The 19,041-nt window shown below is 48.7% G+C and overlaps 2 protein-coding genes across 2 annotated transcripts in view; both read left to right on the top strand.

Annotated features, from left to right (window-relative positions):
* The first annotated feature begins 655 nt into the window (after positions 1–655).
* Positions 656–6,377, top strand: MRPS15 (mitochondrial ribosomal protein S15). Its single transcript, XM_004001806.6, has 8 exons — positions 656–846; positions 1,123–1,167; positions 2,101–2,176; positions 2,959–3,007; positions 3,485–3,569; positions 4,493–4,551; positions 5,785–5,976; positions 6,225–6,377. The coding sequence occupies exons 1-8, from the start codon at positions 711–713 to the stop codon at positions 6,360–6,362; spliced, it is 780 nt and encodes a 259-aa protein (XP_004001855.1). The 5' UTR covers positions 656–710; the 3' UTR covers positions 6,363–6,377.
* Positions 6,378–13,091: 6,714 nt separating this feature from the next.
* Positions 13,092–19,041, top strand: part of OSCP1 (organic solute carrier partner 1) — a 29,643-nt gene continuing 23,693 nt past the window's right edge. Inside the window, exon 1 of the mRNA XM_004001805.6 lies at positions 13,092–13,307. Within this exon, the coding sequence (XP_004001854.1) occupies positions 13,196–13,307 (112 nt within the window). The 5' untranslated portion in view covers positions 13,092–13,195. The remainder of the gene's footprint in view (positions 13,308–19,041) is intronic.

Here is a 19,041-nt window from a genome sequence, read left to right as displayed (position 1 = left end):
GAGGAGAGGCTGAAACCCGGCAGTTCTTACAGGGCCCCATCCTGCACTCTGGGGGGAGAGGGAGAGAGGGGATGGAAATACTAAGTCGGGGGAAGAAGACCACTGACAGCCCCACAGGAAGCCCCCAGGATAACTCGTCAGGAAACTGGAGTGGGATTAAGGGCAGGATGCATGATCAAGAAAAGGTGTCATTAGAGTTGATACAGCACCGCTCGCCACTAACAGGGCCAGGCAACCAGTCTCGCGCTGCTGCTGCTGAGTCGCTTCAGTCGTGTCCGCCTCTGTGCGACCCCATAGACGGCAGCCCACCAGGCTCCCCTGTCCCTGGGATTCTCCAGGCAAGAACACTAGAGTGGGTTGCCATTTCCTTCTTCAATGCATGAATGTGAAAAGTGAAAGTGAAGTCCCTCAGTCGTGTCCGACTCTTAGCGACCCCATGGACCGCAGCCTACCAGGCTCCTCTGTCCATGGGACTTTCCAGGCAAGAGTACTGGAGCGCTATAGCTAACCAGACCTCTCCGCTTGACCCAACTCTGCGTCATCACGGAGGCCTACCTGCCAATCCATCATCTCGGTCCTCATCTGCTCCGGTCTCGCAACTGCACTCGATTGGTCGAGCCGGAGCCAACATGGCGGCGCCCGTGTAACCCAGTCCATACCGCGAAGGCGACGCGGCCGTGGCGCGGGTCCCTTGGGGGTCAGAAGTCACCATGCTGAGGGCGGCGTGGAGGGCGCTGAGTTCGATTCGAACCCAGGCGGTGACACAGCCCTCAGTCCTCGGGCTGCCGGGCGGAGGGTGCGCCAAGCTTCTCTCCGTCCAGCGGGACCTTCCCTCAGGTCCTAGAGGTGAGCGGAGAAGCCGGACAGCGAGAGTAGAGAAATAGAATTGGAGTAGATAGAGGGTATGAGTGGAAAGAGGCTACTCGGGGACGGTGTAGCGGCAGGAGAAAAAGTGGTGGGTGGGAAGAAGTGAGGTGAGGTGGGAGAGACACGGAGCATCCTGGTGCCGAAGAAATGCGGCGGCGGTTCGGCACAGAGGAAGGGTAATGCGACGGCTATAGACCAGAATCACGGCTGGACTGTTGAAGGAGACGGACCTCAGCCCCCCTTTTTTTTGCGTAGGTCTCGTCCTGCAGGCCGCCCGCGGATATGCCACCCAGAAACCAGGTAGGAACTGGATGCGACTTGAGGCGGAAGAGAGATTCAGTTACCTGGAAGGCTTGAGGTGGCTACTTAGAGCCACCCGGAGACGGGGGTGGAGGGGTGATGGTGCAGAGGTCCTGCGAAGAAGCCCGCATTCACCTTACAACAAAGTCGTGGGCCTGGATCCTGCATGAAGGGCAGGGGGAGGGGACGATGGGAGCAGGAGCTTTTAGAGTGGGCGTGAGTGGAAATGAACCATTGGCGAGGCAAGGGGCTGACACTACCGAGGCGTACCTAAAATACAGCAATTTGTGTCCGGCCTTCCCAGGTGGAGAGCCTGGTTTCCTATCCCCAGGCAGTCTGCATAGCTGTTCAGATCTCTCTTACTAGATGTTAATATTATTTGCTTAATATTATTAGTGTAATGGCAGAGCAGGGTCAGAGTGGAGAGGACAAGTTGATCTCTGCCTTGTGTCTCCCTCACCTGCAGGCACACACCAAGGCTGAGGCTTTCTTGTGATCTCTGTCTGTTGTTTACCTTTCAGACATCTCCTTAAGTAAGCCCCTTATTTCATTCATGCGGTCAGCCAGCGAGTATTTGTAGAGTGTCTGTTCTGTGCTGAGCCACAGGACCAGACTTGGGGGGAATCAAAGGGAGTCTAACTCAGTCCGTCCACAGGAGGACCCATCCTAGTGGGACATCTGATAACTGTAGAGCCAGACAGGTGTGTGAGAGGCACAGGCACAGTACAGGGTCTTGGGAAAGGCTGTCTACTCCCAGCATGAAATATCAAGGCAGATGTCCACAGGATTTACAGAGGAGAAACTGAACCCGGAGATACCAGTGCCTGGCTTGAGACCCTGGATGTCTCTGACAGAGGTGATGGGAAGAGCCAAGTCCAGGAGGATGGGCAGTGAGAGCTGACTCTGGGTGTTTCCCATCCTTGCTCTTGACAGTCCAGCAAAGCCAAGAAGATGACCCGCCCCCTTCCACGCTGCTGAAGGACTACCAGAATGTCCCTGGAATTGAGAAGTAAGCAGGACGAAATCTCTTTGATGAGAGCCCTGGGAGGATTGGCAAAGAGAGGGCTTCGAAGGGAGATACCTGCTGGAGCTGAAGTTTGACTGTGAAACAGGGCAGAGAAGCCCAGGCATGGTGAGAGTGAGTGGGCAGGTGAGCCAGATGGAGCATACCTGCCTGCTGTTTTTATGCTCTGGGTAAAGACCCTCTGCCATTAGATACCAAGGAGGCACCGTGCCTCACAGGTCTTTGTAGAAATCTTGCATCTCTCAATCCTGTGAGGGAAGACATGGTGTTCCCATTTTGTAGATTATCAGACTCCCCAGTGTCATACAGCTTCTAAGGGGAATCAGGGCTGAAAGACATCAAAACCAGGCCCCTGTGCTCAGCCCCTGTCCTGTGCAGTGGGAGCTGGGCAGTCTGTCCAGTCCCTCCCACAGTGAGTGTGACAGGAGAAAGAAACAATGACTGTCGAATTGAAGTGTCTCAAGACAGACTGAGCCGTATCCCAGCTAAAATGGAAATCTCTTTTTGCCCTCCCTGCAATGAGCCTGGAACACTCAAGCTGACAGCCCCAGTTTTCTGTTACCACATCATTGCATGTTCTCAGCCTAGCAAATCAGATCCATGCTGACTTAATTCCTGAGAAATGGCACCCCACTTCCAGAGAGGGTCCTGTTGTAAAAGAAATTTTTAACCATTCTTGCTTCTCAAACTAAAATGAAAACAGCATTGCTTCTCCTTCCCCCTTTCCCTCCACACCTGTCTCTCATTGCTTTGGTTTTTCCCCACAGGGTTGATGATGTTGTGAAAAGACTCATATCTTTGGAAATGGCCAACAAGGTGAGTGGCCTTTGCCAAGCTTTGACCTCTCTTTGTCCTCCTCTGGAGACTGCCTCCTACCCTGGTAGCACCCCCCAGCCCATGCTTCTCAAGTCAAAGTGCTTATCCCACTGTCAGGCTGTACCCACTTGTCAGTACCCCAGACTGAGCATCTCCAGGGCAAGGACTAAGGGTACAGCTTGTTCCTCGTTGTACCCTTAGCACCTGACAAACAGTAGGGATTCAATAAAAATCTGATGCCTGCATGAGTGAGCAACATTCATCCAACATTCTGCTGTCAGGGGCATTGGCCTTAGGCTCACCTAGATGTGAACAGCCATGCGATTGGCCAGAGGCCATACCCTGATGAGCTGAGTGAAGTCAGTCCCTGAGCCTTGTGGCCTGGTTGCTATGACCGCAGCCCTGTACTTGGAGGCGTGAGGGCTAGTTCTTAGCAGTTGGCAGACCTGACAGATTCTCCCTCTCTATCTTCAACAGAAGGAAATGCTGAAAATCAAGAAAGAGCAGTTGATGAGCAAGGTCGTGGAAAACCCGAAGGACACCAGATCCCTGGAGGCTCGAAGTTGGTCGGGGGGCCCCTTGGGGAGTCGGGGTGCAGGATAGTCTGCTAGCTGGTACTTGATTCAGGGCCCTCATCTGCAGATGCACTGGTATTAGAGGTGGCTTGATAAAGGGAGAGATGGGAAGGAGGACCAGGGAATGCTGGACTTGGTTTTCTGAGCTCCGTGCTGTAGTCGTATCTCTGTTTGAGCTCAGGTGACGTTCCTAAGGAGCCTGTTCCTCTCTGCGCTCTGCAGCTAAGGTGGTGTGAAAGGGCGTGTGGTCAGGGCCAGTGTCCCCACGGCACTCTCTGCAGTGCTCCCAGGACACAGTGTACCGCATACGGGAAGGGCCTTCTGTAGCGACAGCCTCTCCTTGGGGCCATCTTCTGCTTTTGCCTTTGTCCCTATCTCTGCAATACAGGCTTGAGCCACACAAGAGGATACCTGAAGGAAGGATGTTCTGAGGCTTAAAGAGATGAATGGGAGCTGATAATTCTGAAAACTCATTAGTGGAAACACAGAGATAAGGATGGCAGCTGGGGGAAAGAGGCAAGGAGGAGACCCTTGACAGTTAACCTTCAGTTATTGCCTCAGCAAGGACCTCTTGGGCTGTTTTGAATCTGTAACCGTGAGAGCAGGCATTCCAGACTAAGTTTAATAGGAACGCTCTAAAGTTTTACCATTAAGAATGCTGATTTGGGGGTTTGGGGTTTGGCAATGAGACCTTCATAAGATTAAGGAACTTCTTTCCTCAGGCTTTGCATTCTAAAGGCAAGATATTCCAAAGTCTTTTGAGCTTTTAAAATTCAGACTGCTCTGGGAATGTGGAGAGCTGTACAAGAGCTTTGGTGATTGTTATTCCTTGAGGTCTTAAAACATAACCGAGGTCTGGCCCTTCCTTCCTCTGTGCCTGTCTCTCATCCTCTGTGGTTTGTGGTTTCAGTTGTTGCCTTGACTGTCAAGATCCGCAGTTATGAAGAACACATGCAGAAACATCGCAAGGTAACCCTTGGGCCTCACTCAGAGCTAAACGTCAGCAGCTGTAGGGAGAGGAGCCTGCGCACTGAGGGGCTCCGGGTCCGAAGAAGCAGCTTGAGAAGCCAGGTGGCCAGAGCAGCAGAGCACCCGCCCCTCAGCTGCAGTGGGAAACACTTCCCTCCCGCCTTGCCTCCAGAGGAGACGAGGGAGCCTTACAGGGCGGGCTGAGGGTTGTTAATGGTCAAAAAGGGCACAAACTTCAGAGCAAGGGCACAGTGTGTGGCACACAGGGGCGCTCAGTAGTTGGTGAGTGCATGAGTGGGGTCAGATTCCCCTGGGTTCAAAACTCAGCTCTGCCACTGCCACTTGACTAGCTGTAGGTCTCTGGGGAAGTTACCTGTCCAAGCCTCGGTTCTCCTGTCTGTCAAATGGGGACCGAATTAGTACCTGCTGAGAGGATTGCAAGGACCGTATGAATATAATGGCAGCCAACATGAGGCCTATAGCCTCATACTAAATACTCTGTGTGCACCAGTTCATTTAACCCTCATACTCTTCTTTGTAGCCCGTAGTACGGAAGAATAATCTAGGCGTGGCATGATTCAGTTACCCCTGCAGGCACACCACTAGGAAATGCTGTGCTGGGACTTGAAACTTGGTGGTCTTGCTCCAGACCCACATTCCTAACCCGTCTGCCAGATCTCAGCACAGTGTCAGACGCAGAGCTGCTGTAATGAAGCAGTTGCTGGTATTTTTAATAAACATACAGTTGTTAACACAAACTGGTCTGGCTCCATGCCTGGCACCTCTCTTCCCTGAAACTAGTTGAGCTACTCCATGAGCTCAAAGTTGGAGTATGGAACAGCAGCCCAACTGAGGAAGCAGTGTTTCGCTGCAGGCAGGGGTCTCCTTGGCCTTCCCTCCTCCCACCCCAGCTGACAGTGTGCTGAGCTGTGGAGAGGCTGAGTGGGTAGGTGGAGGGAAAAGAGCATGAGACATGGAGTCTGACCACCAGACTTGGATTCCAGACTCACACAAGGTCCTGACCAAGCACAGTTCTGAAACTTTTAATGAATCAGTTAACATCTTTGAGCCTTTATTTTCCCATCTGTGAAATGGGCATGACACTGCCTAGCTCAGAGTTGCGCTGACATTTGCCTAAGATTGTTTCAGTGCCATGGTAAAATGACCATGCTGTGTTTCTGTGAAGTGGCACCCACTTATTTACATAATACTCTAATACCGATTCTCATACAGGACAAAGCCCACAAGCGCTATCTGCTGATGAGCCTTGACCAAAGGCAAAAGATGCTCAAAAACCTCCGCAAGACCAACTATCCTGTGTTTGAGAAGACATGCAAGGAGCTGGGGATTGAGTACACCTTTCCCCCTCCGTACCACCGGAAAATCCACCGACGCTTGGCAACCAAGAAGGCTCTGTGCATTCAGGTATGATTCAGAACTGCTGCTTTGGTTGGCCCCACTCCAGGACTGTGGTGGAGAGAGCAGAGGGAGGGGTCGTCTGAGTCTGAGCAAGGCATGGAGCTGGGCCTGAGGCCTTGTGGCTCCCAGGCCACCAAGTCCATGGAGAAAGGCTGGGGTGACCATCTGAGCGAGTCATTCCCCACCCCAGCTGCTTCGAGTCTGCAGTTTTGCATAGTATTACAAAGGCTTATCCTGTCCCCTCTTATCCCCAGGTTTTCCAAGAGGTTCAAAAACTGAAGAAGCAAAAAAGAGCCTTAAAAACTGCAGCTGCAGCAGCCCAGAAACAAGGCCAGAGGAACCCAGAGAGCCCTTCTGAAGCCAGACCAGAGGCAATCAAAGAAACCCAATAAATGTTGATAAAGTCATGTCTTGCTGCCTTGAAGAATAACAGTAGAGAAGGTGGGGCTCCTTGTGGCCTGGGACAAGGAGGAATTCACTCGTTCATGCAGCTCTGGGGTCCTGGGGGTGTCAGAAGCAGAGTCCCTGCCCTCAGGCACCACGGGACACATTCTCATCACACACCTCAACACACACTCAGGTAAACAACCCCCTGTCATCCAGGGGCCGTTCAGTGGAGGCGAGACCGAGCACACGGTGGCACAGGGGAAGCAAGGCTGACTGGCTGCTGGGTGAGGAGGCCAGTGTCGGAGCTGCCTCTGAACAGTTGCCTAAAGGATGAGTGGCAGTTCACCAGGCGGGAGTGGGGAAGGAGGGCGTCCCAGGCAGGAGGGATTACAAGTGCAAAGACAAGTGTACGAGCGTGTGCTGCACTCAGAAGAGCAGCAGAGCTGGACACACAGCTTGACAGGTAGGCTCCAGCCGGGCTATGAGAGGCTTCATGTGCTGGCTGGGAAGGAGTGATGATAAAGTCTGTGTTTCCATTAGATCCACAGCAGCAGTGTAGAGCTGGACAAGACGGGGAGAGATCAGAGTGATTAATTGCGGGGAGGCAGGGGTATTGGTGTTCAGACTGAGAATCTGAAAAAAGTCTGACCCTAAAACTGCACAGGTACAAAACGTTGCTTATAAATTCTGGGGCATTACGGACAACTCCCTGCCCACAAAGCCCACCCACTTACACCAATTCAAGTGCCAAGGCCTTGAAGCCTGAGTATGCTTAGTATGTTTGAAAAACCCAAAGAAGACTATGGGACAAGCTGAGCCAGCAAAGAGAAGAGTAGGAAGAGATGAGGTCAGAGGAGTTAGCAGAAACCAGATAATACGGAGCTTTTGGGGTGTATTAGTCTGTTCAGGTTCCTGTTTTAAAGTGCCATAAACTGAGTGGCTTAACAGATTTATGTTCTGTTCTGGAGGCTAGCAATTCCAATATCCAGGTGCAGGCTGATTTGGTTTCTGATGAGGAATCTTCCTGGCTTGTAGATGGCCACATCCTGACTATGTCCTCACATGTGAAGGGAAGCAGGAAAATGAAGAGAGAGAGAAAGAGAAGAGATTGCTTTTTCCCTTCTCAGTTCAGTCACTGAGTTGTGTCTGACTCTGCGACCTCGTGGACTGCAGCATGTCAGGCCTCCCTGTCCATCACCAACTCCCAGAGCTTACTCAGACCCATGTCCATTGAGTCGGTGATGCCATCCAACCATCTAACCCTCTGTCGTCCCCTTTTCCTCCTGTCTTCAATCTTTCCCAGCATCAGGGTCTTCTCACATGAGTCAGTTCTTCACATCAGGAGGCCAAAGTATTGGAGTTTCAGCTTCAGCGTCAGTCCTTCCAATGAATATTTAGGACTGATTTCCTTTAGGGTGGACTAGTTGGGTCTCCTTGCAGTCCACGGGACTCTCAAGAGTCTTCTCCAGGGTGGGGAGAAAGGGAACCCTCTTACACTGTTGGTGGGAATGCAAACTAGTACAGCCACTATGGAGAACAGTGTGGAGATTCCTTAAAAAACTGGAAATAGAACTGCCTTATGACCCAGCAATCCCACTGCTGGGCATACACACCAAGGAAACCAGAATTGAAAGAGACACATGTACCCCAATGTTCATCGCAGCACTGTTTATAACAGCCAAGACATGGAGACAACCTAGATGTCCAGCAGCAGATGAATGGATAAGCTGTGGTACATATACACAGTGGAGTTATTAGCCATTAAAAAGAACACATTTGAATCAATTCTAATGAGGTGGATGAAACGAGCCGATTATACAGAGTGAAGTAAGCCAGAAAGAGAAACACCAATACAGTATACTAACGCGTATATATGGAATTTAGGAAGATGGTAACGATAACCCTGTATGTGAGACAGCAAAAGAGACACAAATGTATAGAACAGTCTTTTGGACTCTGTGGGAGAGGGAGAGGGTGGGATGATTTGGGAGAATGGCATTGAAACGTGTAATATATAAGAAACGAATCGCCAGTCTAGGTTAGATGCAGGATGCTTGGGGCTGGTGCACTGGGATGACCCAGAGGGATGGTATGGGGAGGGAGGTGGGAAAGGGGTTCAGGATTGGGAACACGTGTACACCCATGGCGGATTCATGTTGATGTGTGGCAAAACCAATACAATATTGTAAAAAATAAAACATGAAAACATTTTTAAAAAGTCTTTTCCAACACCACAGTTCAAAAGCATCAATTCTTCAGCACTCAGCTTTCTTTATAGTCCAACTCTCACATCCATACATGACTACTGGAAAAACCATAGCCTTGACTAGACAGACTTTTGTTGGCAAAGTAATGTCTCTGCTTTTTAATATGCTGTCCAGATTGGTCATAACTTTTCTTCCAAGGAGAAGAAAAGTTATTCTTCTAATAAGGGCATTAATCCCCTCATGAGGACTCTACCCTCATGACCTCACTCTCATGACCACCTAAAGACCCCATATTACATTGAGAGTTAGGGCTTCAACCTTTGAATTTGGGAAGAACAAATATTCAGTACATAACACTGGGGGAAAGACTTTTAGATTTCATGCTGAGCGAGAAAGGAAGCCAGAAAGGAAGGAAGGTGCATTATAGTGAGGTCCAAAGAGCAGCTGGAAACCAGAGACAGGTTTGGGAGTTACCTTTAAGGTGAAGCCATGGGTGTGAGTGAAATTGCTCAGGGAGGGAATGTGAGTGAAGAAAACAGGACCATGTCCAGATGGGAAGGATAATTTCTGAGGGCGTATCCTGAGTCAGGAGGGGCAGCTGAGGTCAAGGGGAAGGTGACATGATGGTGGAACAGAGGGCCTGGGGTCCTGAGATGAAAGGGTCAGATACCACCTCCAGGAACAGGAGGGAATGCCTGTTACAGGACAGGACTTGGATAGACACAGCTACTTTAGAGATGCTGTGCTGGAGGAGAAGGCGAAAAAGGAACACAGTCACAGATTCATGGAACAGGCTCTACAGGAAAGGCATTGTTTTAAGTGTTGCATTAGTCTCATTATCTCACCTAATCTTTAAAGCCACCTTTACCAAGCTTCCCCCCACCCCCCCCCGCCCCCGCCAACCACACTGCCACATTGGCGTAATTATCCTCATCTTACCATGAGAGAATGGAAATGCAGGCAGTTTGTTCAAATTCACACAGCTGGTTAGGGGTAGTCAAGGATTCAAACCCACATCTGTCTTGACTCCAAAGCCCATGTTCTGTTCATGATATCACACTGCCTAGGGATTAAAAGACGCTTACTCCTTGGAAGGAAAGTTATGACCAACCTAGATAGCATATTGAGAAGCAGAGACATTACTTTGCCAACAAAGGTCCATCTAGTCAAAGCTATGGTTTTTCCAGTGGTCATGTATGGATGTGAGAGTTGGACTGTGAAGAAAGCTGAGTGCCGAAGAATTGATGCTTTTGAACTGTGGTGTTGGAGAAGACTCTTGAGAGTCCCTTGGACTGCAAGGAGATCCAACCAGTCCATTCTAAAGGAGATCAGCCCTGGGATTTCTTTGGAAGGAATGATGCTGAAGCTGAAACTCCAGTACTTTGGCCACCTCATGCGAAGAGCTGACTCATTGAAAAAGACCTTGATGCTGGGAGGGATTGGGGGCAGGAGGAGAAGGGGACGACAGAGGATGAGATGGCTGGATGGCATCACCGACTCGATGGACATGGGTTTGGGTGAACTCCGGGAGTTGGTGATGGACAAGGAGGCCTGGCATGCTGCAGTTCATGGGGTCGCAAAGAGTCAGACACGACTGAGCGACTGAACTGAACTGAACAGAGGGGGAAAAGTGGTCTGAGAAGCTCTGGGAGGAAACTACACTCCAACAAACTCAAATGCTTTTAGCAACCAGGCAGATAGCATAGTGCATGAAGGCCAAGAGTAAGATAATGATGCTAAGCTGCTTATTACAGTCCCATCCTAGTTATAGTCCCTTTTAAGACAGTGCACAGACCAGCCAAGATCAAATCAAAGCCCTGGGCTGCTAGCTTTCAATCGCTGTATAGTATCCACTGAGATGTCAGTTAAGCACCAAAAACTCTTCATGATGAAGCAGTTTCAGTGGAGTGGCGAAAGCCGAATCCAATGGCAATGAAGTGGGTGATGGTGATGGGGGAAATTGAGGTTACAAGAGTAGACTATTCTTTTAAAACCTTGGCTTTGAAAGGAAGGAAAGTGGACTCCAGAAGGTGTGGGAAAAACTTGAGCTTATATGTTAAGGGAAGACTTTCCAGTGGTGGGTGTAGTTATCAGTAAGAGGAGGTGATGCTCCAAAGAGATGATGCTGAGTTTGAGTTCAACTGGATTGCGAAGTATCAAGGGAGTGCAGAAGAGGTCTCTGGAAAGGCAGTTAGAGCCAAAGTGGACAGGTTGAATGCCTCACAAAGGCATTTCACCTGTGATCTGCCAAACAGTAGAAAGCCACCAAAGGGATGTCATGCCAAAAGCCTGACAGGTGTCTTCTGAAATTTAGCCTAGCAGCCAGGCTCATGGAAGTTAGAAAAGAGCAGTTAATATGGAGAAACATGGTAATGCAGACAAAAAGAAAGAAATGTGAGAAAGATTTTGGTGGGAAAAGCAGAATTGGTGAAAGATAATAAGACCCAGGGGGAGGGAGGTGGAAAACAAGGCTCAGATTTCAAGTCTGAGCGGCTGGAGGGGAAGATTAGGTTTTAGAAGCATTGAAATTTACAGAAATGGTTGTTTATCAAAGTAAAAATGTAAAAGCAGATGATGAGAAGGTGATCCTGGAGCTCCAGATGAAGGTGAAGAACGTGGTCACTGCCCTCAAAACAGAGAAGTGGATTGTAGGCCTGCTTAACCGTGCAGGAGCTTCAGAGAGCACAGCATGCATCCTGAACAGGCCTGGTTTGCTTCCTGGTGCATGAAACAAGGGGCTTCATGCCAAGTGGCTTTTAGGGAGGAAATGCAAATAATTCAAGGACCTCTGGTACTTCCCCCACCTGAAAGTTACCATTTTGCTGAGGGCTTTCCTGGCATTTTGCATGATTTCAGTGATTCCTCTCTGCAACATGGGGAGATGGCTGTCCCCTCCATATTGCAGGATGAGGAAGTCGAGGTTCAAAACAACTGCCCCAAGTCACACAGCGAGGAAACTGCAGAGCAGGGATTCAAACCCAGGTCTGCCTGGAGAAGAAAATGTCAACCCACTCCAGTATTCTTGTCTGGAGAACCCCAGGGACAGAGTAGCCTGGTGGGCTACAGTCTATGGGGGTCACAGGAGTTGGACATGACCTAGCGACTAAACCACCAAACCACCACCTACGAAGGTGTTGCAGGAAGGGGGACCCCTTCTAGGGCCCAAAACTGGGCTCTTGTCTTACACTCGGAAATGAATTGTCCAAGGAGACACACGTGCTGACAAAGCAAGAGATTTTACTGGGAAAGGGCACCCGGGTGGAGAGCAGTAGGGTAAGGGAACCCAGGAGAACAGCTTTGTCACATGGCTTCCAGTCTCGGGTTTTATGGTAATGGGATTAGTTTCCAGGTTGTCCTTAGCCAATCATTCTGACTCAAGAGTCCTTCCTGGTGGTGCACGCCTTGTTCAGCCAAGATGGATGCCAGAGAGAAAGATTCTGGGAAGTGGTCAGACAGGTGGTGTCTCCTTTTGACCTTTCCCAAACTCTTTTGGTTGGTGGAGGCTTATTAGTTCCCTGTTCCTTACCAGAACCTCCTGCCGAAAAACAATTCATGCAAATGGTTACTGTGGTGCCTGGCCAGGGTGGGCGGTTTCAGTGCTTCCTATAATAAAGGTATAAAGGAATTGACTTCTAACCAAATTGAATCAAGTGATTCTCATATTTGTCAGGGTCACAAATCTGCCAATTCCTTTGAACTTACTGAGAAAGTCTATTAGAATGGAAAATCTGATTTAACTTGAAAATTGTGTTTTGGCTTTTGTTGGTAAAATTACATGACGTAAATAATTTTGAAGCTAATGTGATGATCATATTAAAAATTACTTAAAAACAACAACAGGCCTGTCTGCCCAGTGAGTGAGTGAAGTCACTCAGTCGTGTCTGACTCTGCGGCCCCATGGGCGGTAGCCTACCAGGCTCCTCTTTCCATAGGATTTTCCAGGCAAGAGTACTGGAGTGGGTTGCCATTTCCTTCTCCAGATCTTCCCAACCCAGGGATACGAACCCAGGTCTCCCACATTGTAGGCAGACGCTTTACCATCTGAGCCACCAGGGAAGAGCCCAGAGTCTGCTCTAAAAGAGTTCGGCTTGGGTTTTGTGGATCAGAGGGTAAATCTGCCTGTAATGCAGGAGACTTGAGTTCGATCGCTGGATGGGAAAGATCCCCTGGAGAAGGGACGGCTACCCATTCCAGTATTCTTGCCTGGAGAATCCCATGGATAGAGGAGCCTGGCGGGCTACAGCCCACAGGGTCACAGAGTCCGTCAGGACAGAGGCGACAAACACTTTCAATTTCCTCCTTTAGGGGCACGTGAGCACTCCGCCCTGGCGGGGAGAAGGTGGCCGCCCTGCAGATCTTCGCCCACCCTCCGGGTCTCAAGAAAATCAAAACCGGCGCTCAGGGGCCAAGGCGGGGGGAGCTCTGTCCAATCAACCCGGTAGGTCTTAGCCGCCCCGCCCAGTACGCGCTCACCCCCGAGTGCCTCCCAACAAACGGCCTGTTGATTGGCCTTCTTTGCCGCCTGTCGCGTTGCCTAGCAACCGGGCTTTAGGGACGCGACTAAGGGACCTCCAGGCCTCTGGCTACTAAACCTGGAGGCTCTGTACCAGACGCGCTGGCTTTCCGGCACCATGTCCATGCGGACGCTACCGCTGCTCTTCCTGAACTTGGGCGGGGAGATGCTTTACATCCTGGACCAGCGGCTGCGGGCCCAGAACATTCCCGGAGACAAGGCCCGCAAAGGTGAGAGGCTCCCGGCCCGCACAGCCAGCCCCGACCCCCTCAGCCAGACCTCTAGAGCCAAGCGCCTTTACAGATTGACCAACACCCCTGCACTCTGCGCCCTCATCGCCGGGGACCTCTTTCATAACCCACAGCCCCATCCAGACAGAACCCCTCATCAGCACAGTCCCCAAAAGATCGTTTCACCACAGAGGGATTTAATACCCCCATTGAATATTATGAGGGTACCTGACCTACCCCTATTTACTCATCCCCTTAAACTGGAGATGATTTCCCAACCTCTCTTGACAATTGATCCCTCCCAAATATGAGCGTCCCAGTGGTCCATCCGTGGTGGCACACTGCTAGTCGGAGCATCCTCTTTACCCCCAGGGAACCTTCTGAGTCTCCATTCCTCTGTACAGTATCCTCCTTCATAAACCGGAGGCCAGTCTTGCTAAGTTCAGAAGCTATTTCTAGCTATTTCTAGAAAGGTGGGCGTCTGAAATAACATGGATAAATAAGAAAATATAAGAAAGTTGTCTTTTCCCTTCACAATTGTTTGGAGAGAATGCAGTTGTGGAAATGATTATATGAGAGTTTCTAAAATGTAAAATCTGCCTCCCATACACACCACATCTAACCCCAGAGAAATGGCCACCCAGAACTCTTTGCCACCCTTTTTCTTTCCTTTTCCCCCCTCCTTCTCAACCAACAGCTGTTTTCACTAAGTTTCCTGGGATTAGGTATGAAGGAAATACTCTATTTGAAGATAGAGAAAGGAAAGTTGGTATAAAAGTAACTGACATAGCCGCTGATTCAAATATTTACTGTCTCCAACAGTCTCCGTACACTCAGTTGATGTTCAGCATACAAATGCAGATATTCACTGTTGTATCTGTGCAATTGAGTCCAAGTCCATGCATAAAGAAAAAGAGCTCCCTATAGCATACCCCCTCCATTAATTCTGTACACTGCTGCCAGTGAGCATTCTGACATTTGAATCTGTCCATACACCTCGCTATTGAAAACCCTTTGTCAGCTTCCCACTGCGGTCTGGATGGAGGCCAAGTCCTTGGCAGGACATTTCAGGGACCTTCCTGATCTGACCCCGTGTCCACCTCTGCAGTCCCAGCTTCCACCGCTGCCTGCCTCCTGCTGTGTATCTTGATACCAAACTGCTTGTAGGTCTCCATTTAAAGCATGCTCACTCATGTTTCCATGCTGGTAATTCCCATTCTACCCCAACCCTCCCATTTCCATGCTAGTCACTTCCCTTCCATCCTACATTCAGCTTAAGAATCATCTCATCTCCACATGGGAAACGGCCTGCGCATACTCCCATACTAGATCTGTGCCCCCCTCAACCTTATCGCTAGCCATATTATACTGAAATTGTCTGCATATGTGTCTGTCTCCCCCACGTGATTGTCTTATTCACCTTTGTACTCCAGCGCCTAGCATAATGCCTACAACTGAATAAACTAGTGCTCAGTAAATGTTTGTTGAGCTACTGTTTGATATTACATTGCTGTTTTTCCCTCAAGAGGGTTCTGTTTTCCTTGGTGCTGTTATGTGATTTCATTTAGGCTTTTGGCACCAGTGAGCTGATAGGTAGTGCTTGGACTGGTGGTCTGCAGTCTTGGAAGGCAGGATACATTAGCACTTAAGAACATGCTGTCTGGAGTCATACAGATATAGTTCCCAATTCCAGCTTTGCCATTTAACTAATTGTATAACCTTGGAGTGTAAACTCTGTATGCCTGTTTCTTTCTCCGTAGAAGGGGAATAATAAAATATACCTCACAGTGACTTCGTAAAGATAGAATGAGGTGATGTACTTAACATGTTTAACACAATGAGTAGCAGCTGTGGTCTTTCAAGAGGCGGTCTGGGCAAGACCCTGTGATTATACTAGGGGCCTGGCTTCCTTTGTGTTCAGGAGCTGCAGTCCTGGGTTTGCTGAGACGGCACCAGGGAGTTTCAGCCATCTTCCGTAATTCACATTCACACACTTTCCTTCCATGTTGAGTTGTATCAGATGCCACTGAGGTGCTGGGCAGAGCCTCCTGCAGCCCTTTGCATCCTCTGGAGGTAGGGCTTTTGACAAGTCTTTGCAGTAACTGATTCTAAACCTGGGGGATATGTCTTCCTAATGCAATAGCAACAAATACTTATTAAGCACTTAACCATGTACCATGGACTTCTCTGAACACCTTAATCCCCACAACTATCCTATCATGTAGGTAATACTACTATCCCCGTTTTACAGATGGGGAAAGTGAGGTCCATTTGCCCAGGTTTACATAACTAGTACGAAGGAAGAGTAATGGATTTGAACCCAGGTCATCAGGCTCTAGAGCTCATACTCTTCACCCACAACCTTCACGGCTGCCCTGTACTTCCACACTCGAGGGGACTACATCAGAATTTTTGCGGAGGGAATGGGGTGGGGAGGGAGTTGGAAGGTTGGGATGGAGAGGCTTGAAAAAAAATCCAGGATACCCACTGGTCTCATCAAAGAAATGACAGAAAATAGTTGGTTGATGAGGACATGCAGAAAATAGAATGAGAAAACAGGGCAAAGGGTGTGAGATTAAAGCAGTCAACTAGTCCTCACTGAAGCTCTGGATGGAAATCGTGTTTCTTCTAGAAGTTTTCACTGTCTTACACAACTAATTGGTCTCCTGGAGGCCATCCCACTCCCTTAAGTCCAGGGCCGATCTTGCAGTTTCTCCCCAGAAGGCAGCTCGCTCTAGTTTAGCCTTCAACAGAAAGGAAGTGCTCTCTCTGTGGGGCAACTTCTGACTGTTGCATACTGAATGAGGTCCCATATTTAAGCAATTGCCAGAATAATAAAAAAGTTGCCTTTGCCTCACTCCCGGAAGATCCCCTGGAGAAGGGAAAGGCTACCCACTCCAATATTCTGCCCTAGAGAATTCCATCGATTGTATAGTCCATGGCGTTGCAAAGAGTCAGACACAACTGAGCAACTTTCACTCACTCACTCACTCACCCTCTTACAAATACTCCTAAACAAGGCCCTCTTACCATTTGTTTGCCTTCCTCATTTGACAGAAGGGGAAACTAAGGCATGGGGCTATTAAGTGATTTTCCCAAGATATGCAGATCACAGAGTAGTACTGAGCAACTGAGTGCTGTGAGATACTATATTTTTATAGTTCCAATGTAACAGGAAGCTCTGGATAAGCCTTGAGCCTACCTTCCACTCAAAATATAAAGTGGAATTGTCACAAACAAGTCATCCTTGTTTACCTTCCCGGGATCCTCAGAAGGAAAGAGGGCCAGGAGCACACACAGCCCGACAGCGACCTCTGCTGGAGAAGAACGACACTGCCTGCAGGAGTGCCTGGTAGCCCTGCGCATGTGTTCCCCAGCTCTTTTATTTTGGTCGGCAGCAGGTAATCACTCTCCCTTAGGGTTGGTGAGCCCTTGGCAGCCCCCCTGTTGCCAAACACACCTTCAAGAGGGTTGCAGCTCTATCCCTCTGAATTCCCACGAGCCTTTCAGGGAAGACCACCTGTAAAATAAATGCCCTGAAATGACAGATGTGGACATTATGTCAAAGAAGCCAGCATCTGCTTAAAGAAGGCTAGAGTCTTGGTGCTGCTTCCCCAGTGTTTTCTCTCCAGAACCCTGAAACTCTGTGGGAGAAAGACGGTTAATTTTCCCAGAGGAGTCTGACCCTGCAATAGGAACCCTTTGTGGGTAGGCAGGACATGGCACTCGCTGTGCTTTCAGGAGGGTCTCTTAGGAGCTGTAGGCATTGCATACTGTAGGCACGTATATGCTAATTCAGAGAAGGCAATGGCACCCCACTCCAGTACTCTTACCTGGGAAATCCCATGGACGGAGGAGCCTGGTAGGCTGCATTCCATGGGGTCTCGAAACTGAGCGACTTCACTTTCATGCATTGGAGAGGGAAATGGCAACCCACTCCAGTGTTCTTGCCTGGAGAATCCCAGGAACGGCAGAGCCTGGTGGGCTGCCGTCTATGGGGTCACACAGAGTTGGGCACGACTGAAGCGACTTAGCCGCAGCAGCAGCATGCATGTTATAACCTCAGGAGTCACTTCTCAAACAATTTAGTGCAAATGTTCACAAAATACACCAAACTACAAAATGTTTTTAAAATGTGGTTGTGTGTAGAACTCTGTTTATCCATGAGTGGTTTTAGATTGAAATCTCTCCCAAAAAATCAAGGAAAGAAAAAAAAAAAAAGGCTCATCAAGAGCCTTTATGGGTGGCACCCAAAATTCTGAAATAGAGAAAGCAGAACTAGGAGAGAAGTCGGATAAGTGTTTGAGAGAAGTCGGATAACTATTTTATCCCAACAACCCTACTGGGTGGGTGTAATTATAATCCCCATTTCACAGATGAAGAAGCTGAAATTACACAAGCTGCTTGAAGTTATACAGCTAGTAAACAGCAGAGCCAGGTCTCAGCCCATTAAAGGGTCATGATTCTCACAGATTTCTCTAGCCAAGTACATTTTTCCTTATTTGGTCTCTTCTTGGTATTTCCCTGGCTACCTTTGTCCTCAGGAGCTTTCTGTACGGTGCTCCCATCATTATTTCCCTCTTTTTACATGGAAGTCATACCTCTCTGTATAAAAGGTAAATCAGAAACAAATAGTTTTTTTCTGTTAATTTATATTTCTAGTTGTTTTTTTTTTATTTGAGTCGTTCTGTAAGTAGTGAGTAGTTCTGAGTAGTTCTAGAAAGAGAACTCTTGCATTAATAAGAGAATCAGGTTGTAAAGAAAGAAAATTCTTTCTGTACCTGTTCTCAGGATTATTCTTCCTTGTGGAAGTTAGTGTTTTTAAAAACCTTATTTTGAAAGATGTCTACTCTCAGAGCGGTAGAGAGGATGGCTTCTTGAACCTTGCAAGGTAAATCCCAGGGTATTTCATCCTTCTGAGCTTCCTCTCCTCCTAGGCCACCCTCTATAAGATACAGCCTCCCCTAGGGCTTTTTTGGAACTTGTTATTTATCCTTCAGCCTTTTAAAAGCTTCAAATGGAAGGCAGAGTATTTGCGTTAAACATTAATCCAAACATGAAAGATAAAGTTTCGTAAGCCAGATCGTTGGAATTGGTATTTTTAAAGCCTCGTTGAAAATAACGTTCTTGCTTCATGAACCGGTGTTTTCTTTTTATATGCTTCATGTAGATGAATGGACAGAGGTGGACAGAAAACGAGGTATGCTACCTTGGGGCTGCATGTATCCAGTCTGCATCCACAGGTTCACCCAGTCCTTCCTCAGTGGGGCTTAGAGTGGGACCACTCTAGACATTTCCAAGTAAAAGAATAGGCGTGAGTTTCTCTTTAGCTGAGATATTGGTTATACAGTTGAATCTTTTAAATACAGCATGAAAGATGAAAACCAAGCAAATATTAGTCAAAGGACCCTATTGCACCTGAGGCATTTGTCCGTTTTTACCATTCCAAGCGTCGCAAGGACACCTGGGACAATAGCTACCTTTCCAGGTGGGCTGTCCTATTTAGTTGTCCTTAAAACAATCCTGTGATAGCATCATGTAGCCAAAGAGCTGTTCTCCTGAGCACACAGACATAGCTGTTGGGCAACTGAGAAATGTGGAAGCATGTGGCTGCATGGCCGACAGGCTTGAGCGCGGAAGGCATGACACGCATGCCCTGTGGTCTTATCATGCCAAATCTTCAATTTCCCCTTCACCTACACCCAGTAGCACACCTGAGAAAGCTGTTGAGTCC

Source organism: Ovis aries, chromosome 1 (assembly GCF_016772045.2).
Source record: "Ovis aries strain OAR_USU_Benz2616 breed Rambouillet chromosome 1, ARS-UI_Ramb_v3.0, whole genome shotgun sequence".
Classification (NCBI taxonomy): Eukaryota; Metazoa; Chordata; class Mammalia; order Artiodactyla; family Bovidae; genus Ovis; species Ovis aries.
This window is presented reverse-complemented; position numbering and strand designations above follow the sequence as displayed.

What these genes read in the sequence shown, in the direction of transcription:
- MRPS15 (XM_004001806.6), top strand. Translation starts at nt 711, where the DNA reads ATGCTGAGGGCGGCGTGGAGGGCGCTGAGTTCGATTCGAACCCAGGCG. An exon ending in ATATGCCACCCAGAAACCAG is followed by an intron (nt 1,168 to 2,100) that starts GTAGGAACTGGA and finishes TGCTCTTGACAG; the next exon opens with TCCAGCAAAGCCAAGAAGAT. An exon ending in CTTTGGAAATGGCCAACAAG is followed by an intron (nt 3,008 to 3,484) that starts GTGAGTGGCCTT and finishes TATCTTCAACAG; the next exon opens with AAGGAAATGCTGAAAATCAA.